The 17,870-nt window shown below is 48.1% G+C and overlaps 1 protein-coding gene across 2 annotated transcripts in view; it reads right to left on the bottom strand.

The window, feature by feature from the left end:
• The window catches only part of FGR (FGR proto-oncogene, Src family tyrosine kinase), a 370,485-nt gene that overhangs the window by 188,843 nt on the left and 163,772 nt on the right, over positions 1-17,870 (bottom strand). Inside the window, exons 1-2 of one of the 2 annotated variants that reach the window (XM_063954688.1) lie at positions 14,867-14,924; positions 14,545-14,755 (exon numbers count right to left, since the gene is read on the bottom strand). In XM_063954688.1, the coding sequence (XP_063810758.1) occupies positions 14,545-14,755; positions 14,867-14,890 (235 nt within the window). In that variant the 5' untranslated portion in view covers positions 14,891-14,924. Of the gene's footprint in view, positions 1-14,544; positions 14,756-14,866; positions 14,925-17,870 lie in introns of those variants that run through there. The other variant, XM_063954690.1, reaches the window with a different exon arrangement.

The following is a 17,870-nucleotide window of genomic DNA, read 5'->3' as shown; positions in this document are numbered from 1 at the left end:
ACCGATGCTCTTTATGTACACAGGGCTCCAAAATGTGCAGTTACCACTCTGTTTTAGTGTGCACAGATGTTTCTTCTTCTGTGCTCAGCACCCTGTCCTAAAACTCCTACAGTGCAAACTATCTAATTCTCTACAACTGCTTAGCTAGGGCTTAGTTAATTAGGAAAATGTCTTCCCTTTTCTTTGTGTGTGACCTACACCCAGGGGTGTATCTTCCTATTGGCCAGGATGGCACTCGCCAGGGGCGCCAGCTGAGCAGGGGCGCCGTCCAGAGGTGCCAGCCGCTGGCAGTAGGTAGATTCACTTTTAGAGGCAGCAGCTATCCCCCCACCCCCGTGTAGTTCCTCACCAGCAGGGATGCCCAGTAATGATCACAGTATGCAGCAGCGGTTGCTGGGAGGTGTAGTTAATGTAGAGTTTCTTGTCTGTATTGTGGTGCTGTGCTGGACCCCAGCGCCAATTACAGTGGCTGCTGCTGCTGCTGCATTCTTTGATCATTAATGGGCATCCCTGATGTTGAGGAACATAATTACATAGTTACATTCACCTATTAAGTGCCAGCCTTATCTAACAGAACCAACCAAATACCAAATGTCTGACTATGGCACATGGTTGAATTCCATGCAGGATGAGCTTTGTTGTGTGCACTTTAATACAAAGAATGATGTAAACTTTTGTTGTTTTAATATTAAAGATATTTGTAAGAGCATAAACTAACAAGTAGGAGGAGTCAGGAATAGTAAGGGGAGGAGTCTATACCAGGAGCCAGATGCTGAGGTTAAGGTGCGCCTGTGTGCTTTAAATGCCAGGGCCTAGTTTTAGTCCCAGTGCAGCCTTGATGCCCTGGCAGTCTAGTGTAAGTGCTCTCTGTCCGGAGTACTGTGTGTTACGTACCGCCGTTGCGGCCGTCGCTTAGCGACAGGAATGCCGTGTCATTAGCTGGCTGCTTCAGGCTACTGATCAGGTCTGGAGTGATAAGTTTGCAGCACTGTGTCAGGTTCTGTAATCATGCAGGCTGAGTTCTCTGTGGGTGGCAGCACTCAGCTGGTTCCTGTCAGCTAATCAGCTCCTTATAAATAGGATTTCTTTTTGCTCAGTCAGTGTTGGTGATAGCTTCATGTAGGCTGTGTCATTTGACCTGGGAAACTACTTGAAAGACTCTGTTAAGAACTTTGGAAAGACTCCGTCTGGCATCCTTTAGGGAAATCTTGTCGATTTACAGCTCCAAGAAGGTACTATGCCGATACAGTCAGGAAAGATTCCAAAGCTAATCTTGGGAGAAAGATTCAAATTTGTTTCTGTGCTTGTATGAGAGAATCTACTAGGTGAATTTTGGGAAGGTCTGTTCTTGCCTAATCTGCTGGAGGATTCTGTTATATTAACGGCTCCAGAAAGGTCCAATGGATTCTGGTCCAGAAGATCCCTTTTATTCTCTGGTAGAAAGACTCATAGCTGCCACTTCTGTGGTCAAAGATTCCATTTGGAAGGATTCTGGAAAGATCTTGAGGGTGATTCAGATCTGATCGCGATCAGGTAGTTGCCGCCTACATAGGGAGAGAGTAGTTGATGTGCAGGGGTGCGAACGCTTGCGCAGAGAGCTGCACAAACAAAAGTTTATGCAGTCTCTGCATAGCTCAGGACTCACTCAGCCGCTGCGATAATCCGGCCAGGAGCTGACGTCAGGAATCCTCCCTCCAAATGGCTGGGCACGCCTGTATTTCTCCGGACACTCCCTAGAAACAGTCAGTTGATACCCACAAACGGCCTTTTCCTGTCAATCTTCTTGCGATCGCCGGTGTGAACGCTTTCTTCGTTAAATCCATCGCTGTCTGGTGATCCCCGTCGCCGGCGGCCGAAAACGCTTGCGGTGAATATGCATGCGCAGTTCAGACCCGATCGCACAACTGCAAAAAAAGCTAGCATGCGATCGGGTCTGAATGATCCCCCTTGTGCTGCGTGTCTATTTGGAGGATCCTGTCGTTACCATCTCCAGGAAGGTCCGGTGGATTCCTGTTCAGGGAGGTTCTCAGAAAACCCGGTGGAAAGATTCATCATAGTTTCAGTTCGTGTTTTGTTCAGATCACTCGTGTCTGTGTCATCCGTGTCTGTCATGGGATTCCTGTTGCCAGTCAAGCAAAGTCCTGGTTTATTTATCATCTATTCCAGTTGCCTTGCCGTGTCTTGTTATATCTATACCGACCATTGACTGTGATTCCATGACTGTGCATCTACACCAGCTAGCGGTTCTCTGTCTGTTGTATAAGTGTCTACTGCACGGAGGCAATTTAGACCTGGGGGTGGCCTAAGTACCGGTGTGCCTGCTTGCACTAAGGGTCTTCTGCCTGTATCATTGCTATAGGTAGAAGACCCTCCACAGAGGGGCTCTAGAACTGAAAAAAGAAAAACGTCTTCACAATATCCAAACAAGTGAAGAACACTCTCTCCAGGTGGTAAGGATATAATTATCCAAGTATGCCATAAAGAGAAGACTTCATAAGAGCAAACACAGATGGTTCACCACAACGTGCAAACTATTCATAAGCCTCAAGAATAAAAAGGCCAGATTAGACTTTGTCAAAAAAAAAAAAGTTTTGAAAAGCCAGCCCAGTTCTGGACCAGCATTCTTTGGACCGATGAAACTAAGACAACCTGTACCAGAATGATAGAAAGAAAAAAGTACGGAGAAGGCTTGGCTCATGATCTGAAGGATGCCACATCTGTAACACACGGTGGAGGCGGTGTGATGTCATGGCAATGCATGGCTTACAATGGCACTGGATAACTAGTGTTTATTTATAATGTGACAGATGATAGAATTATTTCTTTATTTATTTCTTTATTAACAGTTTCTTATATAGCACAGCAAATTCCGTGGAGTTTTACAAATTAAGACAATGATAAGACAAAACTGGGTGATAACAAATAGTCATAGAGGTAGGAAGGCCCTACTCACAAGCTTAAGTGCCAGATTAATTTTGACGTGTATAGGAATATACTGTCTGCTCAGAATCAGCCAAATTTAACAAAGTTGATTGGATAATGCTTCAAAATACAGATAGACAGTGAAAAAAACCATAATGCGAAAGCAGCCTAGGCAAGGAAGTAGAATATTCTGCAACAGCAGAGTCAGTCACCTGATTTCAACCTGATCGAGCATGCATTTCACTTGCAGAAAACAAAACTAAGGGGGTCATTCTGACCCGTTCGCTCGTTGCTGTTTATCGCAGCCGAGCAAACGGGTCTCTACTGCGCATGCGCCGTAGTGCGCCGGCGCATGCCAGACGGCCGAAGGCCGTAGCAGGGCTGCGATCGCCTCTGCCTGATTGACAGGCAGAGGTGGTCGCTGAGCAGGAGGGGGCGGAATGGCGGCATTTGGCCGCCGTTTCATAGGCGCGTTCCGGACAACGCAGGCGTGGCCGGACCGAACGGGGGGCGGGCTGCAGCGGCTGCGTGATGTCACACGCAGCCGCTGCGGGCCGGGGAGTGAGGAGTACAGGTAGCTCCCAGCAAGCACGCTAAAGCTGCGCTGGTCGGAAGCTACTCTTAAAGTGCAAAGGCATCGCCACTGTGCGATGCCTTTGCACTTCTGCCGGGGGGAGGGGGTCGCACTGACATGAGGGGCGGGTTAGCCCTGTACTGGGCGTCCCCCCGCATGTCCGGGAAGATGATTGTAGCTGTGCTAAATTTAGCACAGCTACGATATACTCGGAATGACCCCCTAAAGGCAGAAAGCCTCGCCAACAAACAATTGAAGACAACTGCAGTAAAGGCCTTGCAAAGAATATCAAAGGAGGAAACCCAGCATTTGATGATGTTCGTGGGTTCCAGATTTCAGGCAATCATTGCCTGCAAAGGATTCTCAACAAAGTATTAAAAATTAACAATTTATGTATGATTATGTTCATTTATTTGAGCCCCTGAAAACAGGGGACTGTGTATAAAAATGGTTGCAATTCCTAAATGTTTCAGACAATATTTTTGTTCAACCACTTGAATAAAGCTGAAAGACTGCACTTCAGTTGCATCTCCATTGTTTCATTTTAGCTTAATTGTGGTGGCTTGCAGAGCCAAAATAGGAAAATATTGTGTCAGTGGTCATATCAGTGGTGTAACAAGGGGGGTGCGAGTCGGGCACGTGACTTTGGCGCCATGATGGAGGGGGACACCACCAGCCAAGCTAGTGTTCTACCCGGCAGAGAGAGGCATCAGGAGGCGGTCTGGCTGGAGGGGAAGAGGGGGGGGGGGGTCATACCCCTCCCTCCCCTCTCTACTCATGCCATTACATACTTTCAGGGGATACCTACATTTTTTTAGGATATCACCCTAAATGTCCTACAAAATGTGTATAATAAATATGCCCCAATAACATAATTGGAGCATGTAAGTGACTTATCTTCACGTGGAAGGTGAAGAGACCGGATCCACTCATGTCTTCCACCCTTGCTGAGACTAAACAGTAGGTAGTGAAACTTCCCTCTTCCCTCTTAAAGAGTACATTTACAGCTAAACCTGGTGGGAAAGTAAAGTGTTGGGTGGGTTGTACGAAGGAGGGGGGAGGGTATTTGGGTCCCTGGAGGGTGGGAGCTGAGGAAGAAGAGGGGAGGAACATATGAAGTAGGAGGAGGGGCCAGCCCACAGTTAGCAACCACACACTATAGGGCTCAGCGCTAACTGCAGGGAGGAGGACGCACCAGAGGTGGGCAGAGAAGGGCTATGAAGAGAGAAGAGTTGGTAGAAAGCCAGCATGGGGATTATCTCTGTCCTGACACTACACGCAGGGTAGTAGAGAGCCTGCCTGGGACCAGGTACTTTCCAGGGAGCATGGCCTAATTACAGGGGGCATGGCCATGCACCCTTAGAGAAATATTAAGGAAAAAATAGTACTTTAAGTGCCTCCATGGCCACACTGCAGCCCAGCACACTGCAGTGTATTCTGGGATGAAATGAAGAGCTGCATTTACTTCTGTCAGGTAAGGGGTGGGGGAGACCTCCATCAAACCTGGGCCCAGGTAATTAATACCCCCCCCCCAGTGGCGGAACTACCACCAGTGCAAATGGTGCCTTGCAATGGGACCCACCGCTGTCAAGGGGCCCAAAGATAACGGCATGTAATGATTCAAACTGCCTCATTACATGCCGCCTGCCGCTGTGTGATGCTAGCCACCGAAGAGAGGAGCAGCAGAGCGCAGGGACACAGCCGGCAGCCACAGGGAGAGGGAGAAGGAGGAGGGGGGAGAGGGACTCGGGAGCCGCAGCAGCGCAATGTAATTGGTGTGAATGCTGGGATGTGCCTCCCTCATCACAGCGGTGACGACGGTGGCCAGCCTATGTGGAAGAAGAGGGACACCTGCAGCGGCGCCGACACCAATTACATTGCACTGCTGTGGCTCTCGAGTCCTCCTCCCTCCTCCTCCTTCTCCCCTGCCTGGGATGTGCCTGCACGAGGAGCCTGACTGCCTGAGCCAACGGAGACAGTAAGCATCATCTGTTCTATCTATCTATCTATCTATCTATCTATCTATCTATCTATCTATCTATCTATCTATCTATATATTCCGTCTGCCGTAATGTGTAAAAAGAGGGTCTGTCTGCCGTAATGTGTAAAAAAAAGGGAACGCTGTCTGCCGTAATGTGTAAAAAAGGGTACGCTGTCTGCCGTAATGTGTAAAACTGCCGTAATGTGTAAAAAAGGGGACACTGGGGTAAATTTACTAAGATTCGTATTTTCCCGTTTCAGGTCAAAGTTCAATCACGAATGACATCGAAAGTGTAAAACTGCAACTTTTTGAATTGATTACGACTAATTTACTAAGCTGTCGTATTCGGGTTTTTCTTTTGTTCCGATGTCGATGTCATTCGTGGTTTTTTTTCTATTTTTACGGCAGTGATTAGCAAAACACTGCCGACTTTTTTTACAATGAATCTCGGCCGGATCTGTGTGATCCGTGCTGGGGTTCATTTTTTTTGTTTTTTTTAAATTAAACACTGTCAAATATTTAAAAAAAAATTGCGTGGGGTCCCCCCTCCTAAGCATAACCAGCCTCGGGCTCTTTGAGCCGATCCTGGTTGCCGAAATATGGGGGGAAAAAATGACAGGGGTTCCCCCATATTTAAGCAACCAGCATCGGGCTCTGCGCCTGGTCCTGGTTCCAAAAATACGGGGGACAAAAAGAGTAGGGGTCCCCCGTATTTTTAAAACCAGCACCGGGCTCCACTAGCTGGACAGATAATGCCACAGCCGGGGGTCACTTTTATATAGTGCCCTGCGGCCGTGGCATCAAAAATCCAACTAGTCACCCCTGGCCGGGGTACCCTGGGGGAGTGGGGACCCCTTCAATCAAGGGGTCCCCCCCCCCAGCCACCCAAGGGCCAGGGGTGAAGCCCGAGGCTGTCCCCCCCCATCCAATGGGCTGCGGATGGGGGGGCTGATAGCCTTTGTTGTAAAAGAAAAGATATTGTTTTTAGTAGCAGTACTACAAGTCCCAGCAAGCCTCCCCCGCATGCTGGTACTTGGAGAACCACAAGTACCAGCATGCGGCGGAAAAACGGGCCCGCTGGTACCTGTAGTACTACTACTAAAAAAATACCCCAAAAAACACAAGACACACACACCGTGAAAGTATAATTTTATTACATACATACACACATACATACATACTTACCTTATGTTCCCACGCAGGTCGGTCCTCTTCTCCAGTAGAATCCAAGGGGTACCTGTTGAAGAAATTATACTCACGAGATCCAGGGGTCCAGGGTCCTCGGGGAATCCAGGTGTAATCCACGTACTTGAAAAAAATAACAAAACGGACACCCGAGCCACGCACTAAAAGGGGACCCATGTTTGCACATGGATCCCCTTTTCCCGACTGCCAGAAACCCACTCTGACTGATGTCTAAGTGGGTTTCTTCAGCCAATCAGGGAGTGCCACGTTGTAGCACTCTCCTGATCGGCTGTGTGCTCCTGTACTGAGTGACAGGCGGCACACGGCAGTGTTACAATGTAGCGCCTATGCGCTCCATTGTAACCAATGCTGGGAACTTTCTGCCCTGCGGTTGACCTAAAGTGACGTCACCGCTGAGCAGAAAGTTCCCAGCATTGGTTACAATGGAGCGCATAGGCGCAACATTGTAACACTGCCGTGTGCCGCCTGTCACTCAGGGGCAGATTTATTAAGCCTGGTGAAGTGATAAAGTGGAAGGTGATAAAGCACCAGTCAGTCAGCCAGCTCCTAACTGTCATTTTTCAAACCCAGCCTGTAACATGGAAGTTAGGAGCTGATTGGCTGGTGCTTTATCACCTTCCACTTTATCACTTCACCAGGCTTAATAAATCTGCCCCTCAGTACAGGAGCACACAGCCGATCAGGAGAGTGCTACAACGTGGCACTCCCTGATTGGCTGAAGAAACCCACTTAGACATCAGTCAGAGTGGGTTTCTGGCAGTCGGGAAAAGGGGATCCATGTGCAAACATGGGTCCCCTTTTAGTGCGTGGCTCGGGTGTCCGTTTTGTTATTTTTTTCAAGTACGTGGATTACACCTGGATTCCCCGAGGACCCTGGACCCCTGGATCTCGTGAGTATAATTTCTTCAACAGGTACCCCTTGGATTCTACTGGAGAAGAGGACCGACCTGCGTGGGAACATAAGGTAAGTATGTATGTATGTGTGTATGTATGTAATAAAATTATACTTTCACGGTGTGTGTGTCTTGTGTTTTTTTGGGTATTTTTTTAGTAGTAGTACTACAGGTACCAGCGGGCCCGTTTTTCCGCCGCATGCTGGTACTTGTGGTTCTCCAAGTACCAGCATGCGGGGGAGGCTTGCTGGGACTTGTAGTACTGCTACTAAAAACAATATCTTTTCTTTTACAACAAAGGCTATCAGCCCCCCCATCCGCAGCCCATTGGATGGGGGGGACAGCCTCGGGCTTCACCCCTGGCCCTTGGGTGGCTGGGGGGGGGGACCCCTTGATTGAAGGGGTCCCCACTCCCCCAGGGTACCCCGGCCAGGGGTGACTAGTTGGATTTTTGATGCCACGGCCGCAGGGCACTATATAAAAGTGACCCCCGGCTGTGGCATTATCTGTCCAGCTAGTGGAGCCCAGTGCTGGTTTTAAAAATACGGGGGACCCCTACTCTTTTTGTCCCCCGTATTTTTGGAACCAGGACCAGGCGCAGAGCCCGATGCTGGTTGCTTAAATATGGGGGAACCCCTGTCATTTTTTTTCCCATATTTCGGCAACCAGGATCGGCTCAAAGAGCCCGAGGCTGGTTATGCTTAGGAGGGGGGACCCCACGCAATTTTTTTTAATAAAATAACAACTTTCCCACCCCTTCCCACTGATATACATGCACGGATCTCATGGATCCCTGCATGCCTATCCAATCACGGAAAAAAAAAAGCAGGTCTGTTTTTTTTAAGCACTTTTTTACGAGTTGTAATTTTTCACGGCAGTGTTTGTTTTTTTTTTGCTTTGCACTTCTTAGTAAATTACCGAGATTCATACTTAAACAGCCGCGTTTTGACCGATGGTGTATTCATTCGTAATTTTTTTCTTGGACTTGCAAAAATTTACGAATGCCCTCATCACTGCCGTGATTATTGCTTAGTAAATTACCGAGATGACACTTTGATGAAAAAACGGCATCTCGGTCAAAATCGGGAGCTTAGTAAATTTACCCCTTTGTCTGCCATAATGTGTAAAAAGGGGACGCTGTCTGCCGTAATGTGTAAAAAAGGGGACGCTGTCTGCCGTAATGTGTAAAAAAGGGGACGCTGTCTTCCGTAATGTGTAAAAAAGGGGACTCTGCCGTAATGTGTAAAAAGGGGACTCTGTCTACTGTAATGTGTAAAAAGGGGACGCTGTCTGCCGTAATGTGTAAAAAGGGGACGCTGTCTACCGTAATGTGTAAAAATAAGATTTTAAACCTACCGGTAAATCTTTTTCTCGTAGTCCGTAGAGGATGCTGGGGACTCCGTAAGGACCATGGGGGATAGACGGGCTCCGCAGGAGACATGGGCACTTTAAGAAAGACTTTGACTCTGGGTGTGCACTGGCTCCTCCCTCTATTCCCCTCCTCCAGACCTCAGTTAGAGAAATTGTGCCCAGAGGAGACTGACAGTACGAGGAAAGGATTTTTGTTAATCCAAGGGCAAGATTCATACCAGCCACACCAATCACACTGTATAACTTGTGATATACTATCTAGTTAACAGTATGAAAAAACAACATATCATCGGCCCAAAACCGATGAAACTATAACATAATCCTTATGTAAGCAATAACTATATACAAGTCTTGCAGAAGTAGTCCGCACTTGGGACGGGCGCCCAGCATCTTCTACGGACTACGAGAAAAAGATTTACCGGTAGGTTTAAAATCTTATTTTCTCTAGCGTCCTAGAGGATGCTGGGGACTCCGTAAGGACCATGGGGATTATACCAAAGCTCCCAAACGAGCGGGAGAGTGCGGATGACTCTGCAGCACCGATTGAGCAAACAGGAGGTCCTCCTCAGCCAGGGTATCAAACTCATAGAACTTTGCAAAGGTGTTTGACCCCGACCAAGTAGCAGCTCGGCACAGCTGTAGTGCCGAGACCCCTCGGGCAGCCGCCCAAGACGAGCCCACCTTCCTAGTGGAATGGGCCTTAACCGATTTCGGTAACGCCAATCCTGCCGTAGAATGCGCCTGCTGAATCGTGTTACAGATCCAGCGAGCAATAGTCTGCTTTGAAGCAGGGCCGCCAACCTTGTTGGCTGCATACAGGACAAACAGCGCTTCTGTTTTTCTGATCCTAGCCGTTCTGGCTACGTACATTTTCAAAGCCCTGACCACATCCAGGGACTCGGAATCCTCCAAGTCACGTGTAGCCACAGGCACGACAATAGGTTGGTTCATATGAAAAGATGAGACCACCTTAGGTAGGAATTGAGGACGGGTCCGCAACTCCGCTCTATCCATATGGAAAACCAGATAGGGGCTTTTATGTGATAAAGCCGCCAATTCCGAAACTCGCCTAGCCGAAGCCAAGGCTAACAATATGACCACCTTCCAAGTGAGATATTTCAACTCCACTGTTTTAAGTGGTTCAAACCAATGTGACTTAAGGAAACTTAACACCACGTTAAGGTCCCAAGGCGCCACCGGAGGTACAAAAGGAGGCTGAATATGCAGTACTCCCTTCACAAAAGTCTGTACTTCAGGTAAAGAGGCCAATTCCTTTTGAAAGAAAATGGATAAGGCCGAAATCTGAACTTTAATGGAGCCTAATTTTAGGCCCAAATTCACTCCAGTTTGTAGGAAGTGAAGAAAACGGCCTAGATGGAATTCTTCCGTAGGAGCATTCCTGGCCTCACACCAAGAAACATATTTATGCCATATTCGGTGATACTGTTTAGATGTCACGTCCTTCCTAGCCTTTATTAACGTAGGAATAACCTTATCCGGAATACCTTTTTCCTCTAGGATCCGGCGTTCAACCGCCATGCCGTCAAACGCAGCCGCGGTAAGTCTTGGAACAGACAGGGACCTTGTTGTAACAGGTCCTGCCTTAGAGGAAGAGGCCACGGATCTTCTGTGAGCATTTCCTGCAGATCCGGATACCAGGTCCTTCGTGGCCAATCCGGAACAATGAGTATTGTTCTCACTCCTCTTTTTATTATTATCCTCAACACCTTGGGTATGAGAGGAAGAGGAGGAAACACATAGACCAACTGGAACACCCACAGTGTCACTAGGGCGTCCACAGCTACCGCCTGAGGGTCTCTTGACCTGGCGCAATACCTTTGTAGCTTTTTGTTGAGACGGGACGCCATCATGTCTATTTGGGGCAGTCCCCACCGACTTGCAATCTGCGCGGAGAGTTCTTGATGAAGTCCCCACTCTCCCGGATGCAGGTCGTGTCTGCTGAGGAAGTCTGCTTCCCAGTTGTCCACTCCCGGAATGAAAACTGCTGACAGAGCGCTTACATGATTCTCCGCCCAGTGAAGAATTCTGGTGGCTTCCGCCATTGCCACCCTGCTCCTTGTGCCGCCTTGGCGGTTTACATGAGCTACTGCGGTGACGTTGTCTGACTGGATCAGAACTGGTCGATCGCGAAGTAAGATCTCCGCTTGACATAGGGCGTTGTATATGGCCCTTAGTTCCAGGATGTTGATGTGAAGACAAGTCTCTTGACTTGACCAAAGGCCTTGGAAATGTCTTCCCTGTGTGACTGCTCCCCAACCTCGAAGGCTCGCGTCCGTGGTCACCAGGATCCAGTCCTGAATCCCGAACCTGCGGCCCTCTAGAAGGCGAGCACTTTTCAGCCACCACAGGAGAGATACCCTGGCCCTGGGGGACAGGGTGATCCGCTGATGTATTTGCAGATGTGACCCGGACCATTTGTCCAATAGGTCCCATTGGAAGGTCCTTGCATGGAATCTGCCGTAGGGAATGGCTTCGTATGTCGCCACCATTTTTCCCAGGACTTGAGTGCAATGACGTATTGACACTTGTTTTGGCTTCAACAGGTTCATGACTAGAGTCATGAGCTCCTGCGCTTTTTCTGTCGGAAGAAAAACCCTCTTCTGGTCTGTGTCCAGAATCATGCCCAAGAAGGGCAGACGAGTTGTAGGATTCAGCTGCGACTTTGAAATATTGATAATCCAGCCGTGTCGCTGTAACACAGTCAGTGAAAGTGATACGCTGTTCAGCATCTTCTCCCGTGATCTCGCTTTTATGAGGAGATCGTCCAAGTACGGGATAATTGTGAAACCCGTTTGCGCAGGAGCACCATCATTTCCGCCATTACCTTGGTGAAAATTCTCGGGGCAGTCGAAAGCCCAAACGGCAACGTCTGAAATTGGTAATGACAATCCTGTACCGCAAATCTCAGGTACGCCTGATGAGGAGGATATATGGGAACATGCAGGTATGCATCCTTTATGTTCAGAGATACCATAAAATCTCCCCCTTCCAGGCTGGCGATGACCGCTCTGAGCGATTCCATCTTGAACTTGAACCGTTTTAAGTAAAGGTTCAGGGATTTTAAATTCAAAATGGGTCTGACCGAACCGTCCGGTTTCGGGACCACAAACAGAGTTGAGTAGTACCCCTTCCCTCTTTGAAGCAAGGGAACCTCTACCACCACTTGTTCAAGACACAATTTGCGAATCGCATGTAACACTAACTCCCTTTCCAGGGGGGAAGTCGGTAGGGCCGATTTGAAAAACCGGCGAGGAGGCACCTCTTCGAATTCCAGCTTGTAACCCTGGGAAACAATTTCTATTGCCCAGGGATCCACCTGTGAGTGAACCCAGATGTGGCTGAGCAGTCGAAGACGTGCCCCCACTGGGGCGGACTCCCTCAGGGGAGCCCCAGCGTCATGCGGTGGATTTTGCAGAGGCCGGGGAGGACTTCTGTTCCTGGGAACTAGGTGTGTTGTGCAGCTTTTTCCCTCTGCCCTTACCTCTGGCAAGAAAGGACGATCCACGTACTCTCTTGCTTTTATTGGAACGAAAGGACTGCATTTGATAATGAGGCGCTTTCTTAGATTGTAAGGGAATATACGGCAAAAAATTCAATTTAACTGCCGTAGCCGTGGAGACGAGGTCCGAGAGGCCTCTCCAAACAATTCCTCACCCTTGTAAGGCAACAACTCCATATGTCTCTTGGAGTCGGCATCACCTGACCACTGTCGGGTCCATAAGACTGTCTTGCGACGGGAAAGGATACACTATTAGAATCCTTTTGGGAATCTGCAGTTTTTTGTCTGGAGTTTCCCACGCTTTTTCACATAATTCGTTCAGCTCATGTGATGAGGGAAAGGTGACCTCAGGTTTCTTTCCCTTATACATGTGTACCCTCGTGTCAGGGACAGGGGGTTCCTCAGTGATATGCAAAACATCTTTTATTGCGATAATCATATATCGAATACATTTAGCCACCTTTGGCTCTAATTTTGCATCATCGTAGTCGACACTGGAGTCTGAATCCGTGTCGGTATCTGTGTCATCTATTTGGGATAGTGGGCGCTTCTGAGACCCCGAAGGTCCAGGCGACATTGGGACAGGTATGTGTTGACTCCCTGACTGTACCCCAGCTTCAGCTTTGTCTAATCTTTTGTGCAATAAATTAACATTAGCACTTAAAACATTCCACATATCCATCCAGTCAGGTGTCGGCACTGCCGACAGAGACCTAACATTCATACACTCCCCCTCCTCCTTAGGTGAGCCTTCAATCTCAGACATGTCGACACACGCATACCGACACACCACACACACACTTGGAAGCTCTTTCTGAAGACAGGTTCCCCACCAGGCCCTTTGGGGAGACAGAGAGAGAGTATGCCAGCACACACCCCAGCGCTATATGACCCAGGAAAAAACACAGTATGTTTACCCAGTAGCGATTTTGTTATGTATATGCGCCAATTATGTGCCCCCCCTCTACTTTAAAACCCTTCTTTCACCGTGTGTTAACTAAGCAGGGGAGAGTCTGGGGAGCTTCCTCTCAGCGGTGCTGTGGAGAAAAATGGCGCTGGTGAGTGCTGAGGGAGAAGCCCCGCCCCCTCGGCGGCGGGCTTCTGTCCCGCTCAAATTTCTCAATAACATGGCGGGGGCTCTTTATATACATGTACAGTGCCCAGCTGTACATGTATATATCTATATATGCCACAGGAGAGGTCCATATTGCTGCCCAGGGTGCCCCCCCCCCCCTGCGCCCTGCACCCTTACAGTGACCGAGGTGTGTGAGGTGAATGGGAGCAATGGCGCACAGCTGCAGAGCTGTGCGTTACCTCTATGAAGATCAAGGTGTCTTCTGCCGCCTCTGATGTTCTTTTCCTCAATACTCTCCCGGCTTCAATCTTCCGGCTCTGCGAGGAGGAAGGCGGCGCGGCTCTGGGATGGACGGCTAGGGTGAGACCTGCGTACCGATCCCTCTGGAGCTAATGGTGTCCAGTAGCCTAAGAAACAGAGCCCTGAAAATCAGAGAAGTGGGTCTGTTTCTCTCTCCTCAGTCCCTCGATGCAGGGAGTCTGTTGCCAGCAGGCTCCCTGAACATAAAAAACCTAACTAAAAATGCTTTCTTTACAGGAAACTCAGGAGAGCTCCTGAAATGCACCCAGTCTCCACTGGGCACAGTATCAAACTGAGGTCTGGAGGAGGGGCATAGAGGGAGGAGCCAGTGCACACCCAGATCCAAAGTCTTTCTTAAAGTGCCCATGTCTCCTGCGGAGCCCGTCTATTCCCATGGTCCGTTCGGAGTCCCCAGCATCCTCTAGGACATTAGAGAAAAGGGGATGCTGTCTTCTGGAATGTGTAAAAAGGGGAATCTGTCCACCGTAATGTGTAACAGGGGCTCTACCTGGTGTAGTAGCGCTACTGTGCAGCATAATTTGAATAATGGAGAATACTGTGTACCGTACCAACTGCAGCTTTAGTGTGGGCAGAGCCAGGAAAGAGATATTCTCTGATTACCTGTAAATCCATCCCCCCTTACCACCGATATTGTAAATGCAATGTTGCTTCATTATCTATGATTAAACTTTAGACTTTTACCTATAGATGCTTGGACACCCACGCCTCTCTGTACTCCAGCTATAAAAGGTCCTTCTACTACACATATGGATTTGCTGGCAAAAATGTTGATGTCTTGGTTCCATCTTGTTGTGGTAGGATCAGGGAAATAGTGCTGACTGGTGACAGCGTCGACATTTACGTCCCACGCATTTTCTTCTGTTGTCTTTTTGCATTGTGCACAGCCCATCACCTGTATGGAGAGGGAAAGCGTTCAGTGCCCTTGTAGCATTTCTTGTGTAGCACTCCTTATACAATGAGATCTCCACTGTAATTCAATAACTTTGATCATTGTGAGAATTACCTTGTTTTCCCATACTGATTTCATTTATTCACCCTCAGTTACCATGGTCTGTGGTTAGATCACTGCAAGTTCTGTCAATGATCCGCCCACAGCTGAGGTATGGCTAGGTGCGTCCCAGTTTAAAGGGATAGTATGGTAAGCCTTGGTATAGCGATTTCACACAATTCAAAGCATAAGGAACCCAAACTTTATAACTCTTAAAAATAGTATTAAATTGATTAAACATGAAATTACATTAAACAGTAAGAGGAATGACAAAATACATCACCCCTTGGGGCAGGTGTATTAAGCCTGGAGAAGTGATAAAGCAGTGATAAGTGGAAGGTGATAACACACCAGCCAATCATTACGCGTTTGAAAAATGACAGTTAGGAGCTGATTGGCTGGTGCATTATCACCTTCCACTTATCACTTCTCCAGATTTAATAAATCTGCCCCCTTGTGAGGAATATTGTACCTACTGTTAAGGTCAGCAGTCAGAAGAGTGACATCTGTGGTAACATTGAATTAATCAGAAACATATTATGTTATTCACATTACAATACATCCCATTTATCCATTGCTCCCTATCTTTTTCTGTAGACCTCTCACTGGTCCTTTTTCTCCTCTTAAACTGGATAGACCAGAGGTTCTCAAACTCGGTCCTCGGGGGCACACAGTGCATGTTTTGCAGGTCTCCTCACAGAATCGCAAGTGAAATAATTAGCTCCACCTGTGGGCCTTTTAAAATGTGTCAGTGAGTAATTAATACAGTAGCGGATCTTGCCACAGGCAAGCAGGACTTTTGCCCGGGGCGCCACCTTCCAGAGGGCGCCAGCGCCATCCGGAGGGCGCCGCACCATGGCAAGATCCGCTGCTGCTATGCCCCCCCGTTGGTCGCTCTGTCCCGCTGCCGCTGCCCCCCGCTGTGAAGGGAACTAGACGCGTAGCGTCTAGTTTCCCTTCATAGAGAGGACCTTTACTGTGCGGTGCGCGATGACGTCATCGCGCACCGCACATCATTTCACTACTGTACAGGGGGCGTAAATGACCACGCCCCCTGTATGAAGCCACGCCCCCTTTGCCCGCCCGGGGCGCTGGAAGAAGCAGAACCGGCCCTGAATTAATACACCTGTGCACCTTCTGGGTTACTTGCAAAACATGCACTGTGTGTGCCCCCGAGGACCGAGTTTGAGAACCTCTGGGATAGACACTATTAGATTATCTGTCCAATTTTTCTGGTTGGAACAAAAATCTGGTAATATATGGGCGCAAATGACAATTGACCATTTGCTCCCAAAAGCCTAAAAATTGTCAAAAATGATAGTTCGGATAAATTAGTTAAATTAGATGGATTTAATAAATTTGTTTGAGTATCCAATTTTGTCTGTTTTCCAGTGTTTGGGAGCAAACGGTCAAGTGTCATTTGCGCCCATACATTACCAGATTTTCGTTCCAGCCAGAAAGATTGGACAGTAAGGGGTCTATGTACTAAGACTTGGATGGAGATAAAGTGCACGGAGATAAAGCACCAGCCAACCAGCCATTTTTCAAACCCAGCCTGTTACATGGTATTTAGAAGCTGATTGGCTGGTACTTAATCTCCGGCCACTTTATCTCCATCCAAAGCTCAATAAATAGACCCCTAAATCGTATAATGCACAGGTTCTCAAACTTGGTCCTCAGGACCCCAAACAGTTCACATTTTCCAGGTCTCCTCACAGAATCACAAGTAAAATACTTAGCTCCACCTGCGGATCCCATAAAATGTGTCAGTGAGTAATGAATACACCTGTGCACCTGCTAGGTGACCTGCAAAATGTGAACTGTGTGGGGTCCTGAGGACCGAGTTTAAGAACCACTGTTATAGTGTGTATCCAGCTTTACTGTTATATATTTATTTCTGCTCCCTATTATCACTGTGCTGTGGCAGAGCATCACTTCCACTTCAAGATCCCAGTGACACAAGCAGTACATTGTATTTTCCACATAAAAGGGGCATGGGTCAGTTAATCTAATTCATATTTTAATTCTGAAACAATTCAACCTACATATACAAATAGTGAGATCCTAGTTATACACAGATAAGCTCTTTATGGTCTCCTTTCAAGATATTTACATTGCACTTACTTCTCATCCTCAGAGTGTCCTTATATAAACCTAAAACTTGTGTTAAATATTATATTTCTAAAACACACACAAACACACAGGGGTGCCAAGAGGGCATTGGGGGCTGGGGCAGTTCTAAGTACCAGGGCCCTGGCATCTGCAGGGCACCAAATTGCCATGGGGGTGTGTAACCATGCACCCCAAAATGGTACAGACATGCATGTACAACTGTACACAACTAATTCAAAAGGCACACAATGGGGTGTGGTCATAACCCACAATATCAGGGCCCTCCGAAGCTCTTGCCTGCTCTGCAAACACGCACACAAACCATACTTGCCTACGCTTCCGCAAGTTGCTGGAGACTCCCAATTTTTCAAGCAGTCCCCCACACCCACGGAAGAGTTGCTGAATCTCTTCCAACTTGCCCACTTCCAAGTAAAGCAGGCAGGATGAGGAGATTATAACTGTGATTCTCGTCTCTGTAAGAGGGAGTGGGACTAAATTATGCAAATTTATGGCATTTAGCCAAACCTCCATCCCACAAATTGCTGCAATTTTGTCGTGATGGTGCGGGGCTTAGCAACAAGACAGCCCGCCCCTGCCCCCTGAAGTGTCCTGCAGTATAGATATGACACAAACATGCATGCACATACACAGTGGTGCCAAGAGGGGAGAGCAGGTACTTTTTACCCTCGCCCAGGCCTGATGAAGGGACCCAGTCTGGGTCGAAGTCGTTATCCCCCCTTACCTGGCAGCAGCAGCTGCAGCTCTTCTCCTCAGCCCAGCACATGCTGCTGTGTGCTGGGCTGCAGTGTGGCCAGTTAGGTGCTTAAAGTACTATTTTTCTGTATTTTTTCTAAGGGTGCATGACCACACCTCCTATAATTAGGCAATGCCCCCTGAAAAGTACATT

The sequence above is a fragment of the Pseudophryne corroboree genome, chromosome 2 (assembly GCF_028390025.1).
Source record: "Pseudophryne corroboree isolate aPseCor3 chromosome 2, aPseCor3.hap2, whole genome shotgun sequence".
Taxonomy (NCBI): domain Eukaryota; kingdom Metazoa; phylum Chordata; class Amphibia; order Anura; family Myobatrachidae; genus Pseudophryne; species Pseudophryne corroboree.
This window is presented reverse-complemented; position numbering and strand designations above follow the sequence as displayed.